General features: G+C 35.4%; 1 protein-coding gene across 1 annotated transcript; it reads right to left on the reverse strand.

Annotated features, from left to right (window-relative positions):
- Positions 1 to 302: 302 nt before the first annotated feature.
- On the reverse strand, positions 303 to 3,680 carry LOC115989065 (clavaminate synthase-like protein At3g21360). Its single transcript, XM_031112723.1, has 3 exons — positions 3,145 to 3,680; positions 1,725 to 1,978; positions 303 to 899 (listed from the first exon to the last, which is right to left on the reverse strand). The coding sequence occupies exons 1-3, from the start codon at positions 3,511 to 3,513 to the stop codon at positions 539 to 541; spliced, it is 984 nt and encodes a 327-aa protein (XP_030968583.1). The 5' UTR covers positions 3,514 to 3,680; the 3' UTR covers positions 303 to 538.
- Positions 3,681 to 9,345: the final 5,665 nt, after the last annotated feature.

Here is a 9,345-nt window from a genome sequence, read left to right on the forward strand (position 1 = left end):
TGTGTTGGCAAAACTAGTAAATTGATGAGAATAGTCTGTTACAGAGGAGTTTTCTTTCTTCAAGGTAGCAAGTAGGTAGTGAATTTGCATAATCTGTGCTCAACATTAAGATGTAAACATTTTTCTAAAATCAGCCATAATTCTCATGAGGTCCTGCATTTGACCACAAAACTTGTATTTTTTTTTTTTTTTTCAAAAAGTAAGGAGATGAGGGCACCGGAATAATTTGAAATTTCCTAGGAGAAGAATTCGTGGAGGCAAACAAAAAAAGGGTATGCATTTAGTTTCACGTATGGCTTGGGTCTAACTAGACAGGTTGGTTAAATTTTCAACCAAATTTCTATTGTGGAGCAATTGTAATAGGTTTTGTTTATGCATGCTAGTATTGTTGATACTTCTCCACAAACGTGGCATAAACTACAAATATGGTTTGTACGCCATTACAATACTTTATTTATACATCTCCATAACGCAGCCTAAAATTGTATAATTTCGTACCAAACAATAAAACCATTTGCAGGGTGAAGATGCACATACGCTACTTGCAAAGTGAAGCTAATATACGGCGAGGTGGATCGAATGATCTTCGGGCATGAAGGACAGCCCAATTATCCAGCAAAAGAACATCACCTTTCTGCCAAGGAAAGGCTACACTTTCCTCTTCAAGGATATTTAGACAGTCATAGATGATATCAGCTGGCAACGGTTTGCCATCTCCAAAGGTAACAGCTTTTACAGGATCATTCCTGGCATCCTCCCAGCCTGTATAAGCAGCAACCATGCTGTTAAACCAAATCTTGCGCTGTCTTGTCTTGTCGAATTTAATAGCTGGGATTGGACCCATTATTGTTTTAACTGAATCCTCCAGCCATTCCAGCTTCATCCCCAAATTAGTAGCCCTGTCAAATGCGTTGGAAGAGCCATATTATCTCCAGGTCCAAATAATAGATATTATACCTGTTAATGCTCTGTAATTGTATATGCTAATCTACTTTGAAGCCATTGAATGAAAAGATGATCTTAGCTGTACAGATAGCGCAAGAACTTAAATTGAATATATGGGACATCTATAAGATGATTAGTCTTGAATGTCCTGAACAATGGCCTCATGCAATACTTTTTGCAAGGCATTGAGCCTGCTAATATCGATCAAGTAGAAGCTATACAAAAAGCAGTTCGGCAAATAGAACGTGTGCAACAATATAGTTGTTGCTCTAATGAGTTTGAACGCAAGAAGTTCACCTATACTGATCATATATTACAGTGAGCCTGAGCACCATAAAGATAAAATCTAGAGCATTGGCATATCATAGGTATATAGCAGGTCATATGCAAATAATTCTGCTGAAAAAATGCCATCACAGCTTGCAACATGGAAACTTTTTATCCCTCATTACCATATAACTTGTGATTTCAAAAGAAACATATACTGAAGTGGTTTTCAACTAGTCTTGGAATAACACTATTGTAAAGAACATTAATAAGTTGTTATGGTGTAGGAACTATGATCATATTAATGAGAGCTAAATTTGTGTCCAAAGTAGATTGTGCTTTAACTTGTTTCACCTATCTCATTGCATGTATTCCCAATCAAAACAGGACCATGTCTGGTTTGTTCATGTTTTACAAGAATCAACTACCAGATAAGGAACTGCAGCTTGTCATGCACAAATGCTTGGAATAAAAATCATTTCAAATATCAAACAATAGTTCAAATCACAAACCTTTCCTCAGCCACACTCTTGTCTTTGGTCAAGAATGTTGATTTCCACCCACGCCCGATCGGAGATGACGGGTCATCATCTTCACCTAATACCCGCGTATATAACAATCCATGCTCTTCTAGTCGTTCAACAAATTCTGGGTGTCTCTCTTTCACCTTTTCATAGACAAGATGGCTAAGAACTATAGGAGTCTCTCCCCCACTTCCAGGCTCCACTTCACAGAAGAAAAATAGCTTGGAAGGGAATGTAGGAACCTATTAATAAACCCAAGTAAGTCCTAAACAAAGCTCAAGAAGATATGCTGATAAAAACATCTTACACAATGAAGTATGCAACACTCACGTGTAAATCCCACATTCAAGGATTCCATATGTATAATAAATCTAGTGACACAACATATTTCACATTTGTTGCAGACATAACCTTTTGTAATAATGTGCATGTGTTTGGTTAAGAACTCAAAGTGTCAATGTGATGCTGTGATTGAATGGGGTACTAGAGAGTTGACAAAAAAAAATTCTCTTAAAGGCTGTATTATGTAAACTGATCATGGCTGCTACTGTTTATCATATTTGGCTTCAAAGAAATGCTCAGGTATACAAAGGGCGTGTTAAATCTGAAGATGCCATTGTCACCTCCATAAAGTGGGATGTTAAAACTCGAATTGAGTTTTGCAAGAAGGTGAAGTTGTCACTGCAGAACAAAGTCATATGAAATTGGAGCATCTTCTCTAAAGTTTTCAAGAACTGAAGATGGTTTGCTGTTGTGGATTTTTTTATTTTTTATTTTTTTAATTTATGTGCAGTTCTTCTTTATTAAGTATTAGAGCTGCTATTTGTACTGATTGTGCAGTGTGGAAGAGGGTTTGTTGTCCTGTACTGCTGTATGGTTTGGTGTTGTTTTGTATGGTGCTCAACTGCACTGAGTTGTGGAACTCGTATTCCATTTCTTTCGTAATGAATTTAACTAAAAAAAGAAAAAAGAGTTGTGGATTATGTGAAAGTGATTTTATCCAATGAAAACTTGCCACCTTGTGCTCATATACATTGACAGTATGTAAGCACGACTATCCTATGCATTAGATATACATTAGCTGAAACATATTTTGAAAACACGATTTCACAATTTTAGCTGTGTCTAACAACTGTGTAACTATCACCACTAAATACCACCTTTTGCTTGCAGAAGGTGATACAAAAACTATGTGCCGTTTTAATCCGTAAAAACGGCAATGACACACTTTGGACTACACTCACCCTATAATGATATAGTTTAAAGTTAACGACGACATGTCGTCCACATGGTGAAACGACAAACCGTATATAAACTCAGCGTTGTTAATATAAAAACGACAACACCTTCAATATAAAAGGTCATTAGCAATTTGCCCCCCAAAAAAGGATGAAATTACGGAATATACCTGAGCCATTTCATGATGAAAAGGAATCTTCTGATCTGGCGGGGACTCATTGGCGGTGAAGACCCGACCCACAACGTTGGTCCGAGGGGCAGCTCCACCCACGTAAGGAAGTTCCTCGAAGCCAAAGGCCTCAACGACGTCGTTGAAGTCCGAGGCTGTACTTACAGGAAAGCCCCTGAGGAGTACAGCACCGGACTTGTGGAGCACAGAGTCGAGAAATGTTTTCTCGGTTTTGATCGCTTTGGTGAAAAGAGACAGAGAGGAAGGAGGGGTCTGGGACTGGGGGTTGGGTGATAGAATTAAAGGGAATTGAATTCCGTTGAAAATCTTTTGGTGCGGGATTTGGAATTCCAAGAATGTCTCCGACATGGTTATGCTCTGTTCTTTTCTATACTGTTCTGTTTGTTTTTCTGAGAATCTGTTTGTTTACTCTGAACTCTGGTGGGAAAATTAGTGAAGAGGCTTTGCTGCTTGCTTGTTGCTTGTGTCCAGGTTCAATGAATGGTGGTTTTGGGCTTTTAGATGTGACCATGGCAGTCCATCCAAGTGTGCATAACACTTCTACTGGGCTGGCCCATATGTAAGTTGCAACTAAAACCCACTCTTAAATACTTGGTCAAAAACAGTAGTAGAACATAGAAACAATTGTGTTCTTGGGGTAATTTCCATCGACTGATTTTTTTTTACTTTTAAGAGCTTAGTTGTAATTTTAGAATTTACACATTGTTGAAGATATATTAATCTTCCAACAAAAGAGGCTAACACTTGAAACACCCTATTACTATGTTAGAGTCATATTTTCTATGTAATTAACTAATCCTTTGACAAAATACACTTTATTTGTAATTGAGTTGATTTAAGTTGGGTTTAATGTATCAAGAAGTATGTTATTCAAATATATCAATTGGTATCATTAAGAACATGAATTTTGATTCAAGAAACAACTGAAGAAAAGTTGTTTCATTAAAACTCAACACAAGCTCGACACTAGTTGCTATCGAGGATTAATGGAGAAGCTCAACACAAGCTCGATCTGTCGAGAACTACGAATTCAGAATTCTCAGATTTGAATTTCGGGCCATGATGACGTGAATGATTAAAGTTTCTCTCTTTACAATTATAGTCATATATAAGGCTTATTTTAAAAGTCATTAAGTACGGAATCAGAGACTTAGAACTCATATACTCTGTGTGAAGCTACTACGTTTGTGCGCCTTAGGGTTTTGTAACCAAATGCTTCTTGATCTTCAATACTTATGAAATGAAGAACTTTACAGCCAATAACAATCAATCAAGTTACTGGAGTTAGTCATGTACTAGGACCTGTGCAAAGGAGTTAGTTATAGATTGGAGTTTTGTGCAAAGCAAAGAGATTTGCTACAAGAGCAAGTTCAATTGGGTATTGAAGTGAATTAAGGTTCAACTATAGGTTGGTATTTTGGGATAGGCTAGGGTAGTGGTAAGATTCTTCATACTTGTAACCATTTGATTATTTATTAGTAGATTCTTGGGAGTGGTGATCTTGAATTCACCCAGTGAGGTTTTTGCCTTACGAGAGGTTTTCCTCATTTGTCAACAAATCACTGTGTTAATTTATTTTCCGCTAAATTTAATTTATTTGGAGATTTGTTGGCGCCTCCACGATTTGCATGTAATTTGACCTAATTAATCAACTTGATGATTGAATTAATTAACCGGGGTCAATCTATAACCCAACATATTAAATTTACATGTAAAAGCAAATTGGATATGACAACTAAGAGATGCTAGCAAATTCAACAAGACCTCACATAAAATAAAGGCCCCAACAAATAGGGGAATTTTGTATAGAGATTGTTAACATATGGCTAGGAAATTATAATTAACAATCCCTAGGCCCCAAAAAATTGTAAGAAATTATCCTATAAACCATTGGGTTCATCAATACTATTATTATTAGTCATAATTAATCTTAGAATTTTGCTAATAAAACTAAATTCAAACATAACCCTAGTTCCTAGCAATTCCTAGCGATTTTTTTGAGCCATTTTTTTCCGATTCCAAAGTTGGTATCTTTTGTCATGAATTGTAAGAAGTGAAAAAAGAATGTGGAGGTTGAAGATAGGAGAGGGTAGCAATGACCCTTACCTCTTTAGTACAAATAACTTTACCGGAAGACAAACATGGGTGTTTGACCCTGAGGCTGGTACCCCAGAAGAGCGAGCTGAAGTTGAAGAGGCTCGCCAAAATTTCTACAAGAATCGACGTCAAGTCAGGGCTAGCAGTGATCTTCTATGGCGAATGCAGGTACCCCCTTACACTAGCTCTTCTATGGCGAATGCAGGTACCCCCTTACACTAACTCTCCTTTCTCCTTCTATATCGATTAATATAGCTTTCTCTACAGAAAAGGTGTTTTTTTTTGGTCATATAGTCACAAACTTTCCCCTGTTCTAAGGGTCATCAAATAGCCCATGACCCATGGACTGGCCCAGTAGCCTGCTAGCCCACTAGGCTAATGGGCGGCCCGGCCCGTTAATATTGAAACCCGTGGGCAGCCCAGTAGCCCAATGGGACAGGCTATGGGCTGGTTTCTTTACCCATGGGCGCCTGGTGGGCCGGCCCGTTAGCCTAGCCCGTTAGCCCAGCCCCTTAGTCTGACCCGTTGTCCAAAATTTATAACAAAATAATTTGGGGATTGGGTGGGTGAGGGATTGAACTTTAGACATTATAAAAACTTTAAGACCACACACCTAACCACTAAATACTTGGAATGATTGTGATACAATATGCATAATAAATATATATATTTTGGTATTAGTCTAGTAGCTTTGATTTTTAAAACAAAGTTACTAAGATGACTATTGCCCTACCTCTGTACCTTTGGAAAGAAAGTCATTTTTTCCTTTGATAAATTCCAATTCTTTCCTTACAAGTTACAATCATAGCAGAAATTTCTTAAAAAAAAAAAAAGGCTTACCGTTGGTTGGAAGAAATTCTTTCCTTAATGAGTTGATATTTGATTCTTCATATATTTCCTTAAAGAATTGATATTTTATTCCTCAAATATTTCCTTTAAGAATTGATATTTGATTCTTCAAATATTTAAATATTTGAAGAATCAAATATTGTTCAACCTAGTTGGGATGTACACATTTTGTAGTGATGCAACTATTTTCAATCTAATATATTCATGAAAATTTCAATGTACTTATTTATTCTTATAAATACAAGTTAATTAATCCTATTTTAGTACCTTTTTAAGAGGTATGTCTTAGTATTTTTTTTAATAGAATCTTTTTAGTAGATTTAATTGTTCAATTTGATAGTTTGTAATAATATATAATTATAATTATTTTGGTTAAATTTTTATAACCCCATTGAAGACCTGTTAAAAATGCCCATGGGTAGTCCATTAAACCCATCTCACTAGCCCAGCCCGCTAAAGCCCAAGTGGGCATTGCCCATGGGTAGGGCCATGGGCTAGGTTTTTCCATCCAACCTGGCCCGACCCAGCCCATTGACTAGTCAACAGCCCATTAAGCGCAGCCCATTAGACCCATGGGCCAAGTAAAAAGGGGCCGGGTCGGCCCGGCCCGGCCTGTTCACAAGTTTCGCACCCCAAACCTAATTAAGAGCTGAACACTTGAAACTTCACTTTACAAATGTGCCAGGCCACACAAAAGTAGTTTAATAATTATCATGTAAAAGGGATTTTGAGTCCATTTGGACAAACAATTTGGGATCTTAAAAGCGTGTTTTTAAATTATAATTTCTCCTAACTTTTTACAAACACTTATTTTAAATTCAAAACACCATTTTACAACAACTTATAAAAACACCCCTTAGTAATAAATATGAATTTCATTGAATATTCTCTCATAAACAAACAAACAAAAAAAAAAAAAAAATGAAAACTTGACAGACCAAGATTACAACTAACAGATATAATGTGCAATAAATCGATAGCTAAGAGAAATTTCTAAAAATTACAACTGACATAAAAGTTTTTAAATGTTCCAATAGACTATAGTCACATAGCAAATATGTCAAACATTTGTTAAAGCCAATGCCCAATGTGTGTGCTAAGTGCCACATTAAGCATGTACTTGGTTGATTCGAGATTTATAAATAATTATAAAGAGCTTTAATTGTGCTTAAATTAGTTATTTTGGGATATAACACAAATGTGAGTAGAGTTTTTTTTTTGGGTAGTTACAATAAATGTTTGACTTGTACAATAAGCATTTTTTTTTTCCTTTTTTGGGTTGAGAAAATTGTACAATAGGCATTGATATAGCAATCCAATTTACTACAATAAATTTCTGACCCATACCTAATTTGACTTGTAGCTAAGCGAATCAAACATAAACTCGTATGACATAATTTGTTAGTTGGTTGAGTAATATGTCAGTTTTTTTATTGATATATTTATTCTTTTGTTGGTGATTCATCAATAACTAATGTGATTTACTTAATTTTTTGATCTTGCCTTATATTACATTAAGGAAAAGATAAACCTTGGGATGACAATTTTGCCCTATCTCGCTTGTCCAGCATGAGTTTTCCCTGCCTCACAAAAGTGGTGGAGTAGGAATGGGACAAGATTTTAGTCTCATATCATGGGGCAGGGCTGGGATAAGTTTAGACTTTTTAGACCCACCCTGCCCTATCCCCTCGTTGATAAGAGTTATAATTGTAAATTTTTTTTATACCCTAAACCCCCTATTATTTAAACAAACATATCAATATTAGTTTATTTTATTCTACTCAAAGTGGCTCTCTGCCTTTATTTTGTCATATGTTATACTATGGCATTTTTGTTTTTGTTGTAATATTGTCTTGTTAAATACTTGAATAATACTGTTTAGTTTTTGCTAAAATTTATTTTGATTTGATGAGATAAATTTAGTTGTAATTTCAAATATATAATTATTAATAAAATAGGTTTTATTTAAAAAAAAAATTGTAATAGTTGTAGGGCAATAGTAGAGTTTTATGGAGTGGGGCGGGACTTTGCCGGGTCCCAAGGGGTAGGGATGGGACAAGAAAACTTTCCTTATCATGTGAGGTAGGGGTGAAGACCCCATTCTTCGGCTGTGTCTTGCCCGATTGCATCTCTAACTATACTACTACATTTATTTTTAAAAAGTTTATAAATTGACGTGATAATAAAAGCGATTGTTTACATATAAAAAATATAATATATAAATTTTTTAATTACATTATTTTTTAAATTTAAAAATGGATAGTTTGTAAGAATTGCGTAGTAAAATATATATTATCCCTAATATCATATTTTTACTTATTATTCTTTCATTTGGACTTGCATTATGGTGATCTTTTCAATAATATAATTAACACCCAATAGACCATCTTTGCATTTGGATATATGCAATTTGCCAATTTAGTTATTTGGTGAAAGGTGGCTAAAGTATAGTTATACTGAAAGAATATTGGTTTAAAAAATTGTACATAAAGACTAAAAAGTTATAAATAAAAAACTCAATCAAACATATACTACACCATACATTACCCGAAGATGAAATTCAAATGGAAAAATATTGGATTTAGATTTCTTTCACTATCATTTTTGCCACCTTCGTTTTGGCTTGAAATGTTTTTTGGTTTAAAAACATTTTCAAAGAAAACATTTTATTTTTCAATGTTAGGTTGCATTCCTAAAAATGCATTGATTTTTTTTTTCCAATTTTAGTATCACATAAAATATTTTTTTTCCTTTCCTTTTTTAAATATAAAGTAATTAAATTATTAAAATACTCCCTAAATCCTCCAAAATGACCATTGTGGGAACACTTCCCGCATTAAGCAGTTTTTGTCCGCTTTGGGGAGCCAGCCTCTCACGGTTTTGTCACGAAGGGGTGGGAGCTAAGGATTTTTGCCATGAAGTGATTGACACCTAGGCTCACCCGAGTCCCACATCGCCTAAGTAACCTTCCTACTCATGGTTTATAAGCTTCTGGAGCGACCATGAGTGTACCACCAAGTATCTTGATCAAGAAACTTGGTGGTACACTCATGGTCGCTCTAGAAGCTTATAAACCATGAGTGGGAGGGTTGGTATAATGGCTTTTTGTCCTTTTTTATTGGAGAGGACTCATTTTGTGGTTTATTTTGGGACTCTGGTTGAGGTAGGGTAGAGTATGTGATGGCCCTTTTAATGTGGGAACACTTCTCGCAGTAAGCAGTTTTTGTCTGCTTT

This window comes from Quercus lobata, chromosome 5, assembly GCF_001633185.2.
Source record: "Quercus lobata isolate SW786 chromosome 5, ValleyOak3.0 Primary Assembly, whole genome shotgun sequence".
In the NCBI taxonomy this organism is placed as follows: Eukaryota; Viridiplantae; Streptophyta; class Magnoliopsida; order Fagales; family Fagaceae; genus Quercus; species Quercus lobata.

Coding starts and splice junctions, on each gene's coding strand:
- LOC115989065 (XM_031112723.1), bottom strand. CDS start 3,513: ATGTCGGAGACATTCTTGGAATTCCAAATCCCGCACCAAAAGATTTTC. Junction 1,979..3,144: donor TTCATCATGAAATGGCTCAG/GTATATTCCGTA, acceptor GTTTATTAATAG/GTTCCTACATTCCCTTCCAA. Junction 900..1,724: donor AAGAGTGTGGCTGAGGAAAG/GTTTGTGATTTG, acceptor CGCATTTGACAG/GGCTACTAATTTGGGGATGA.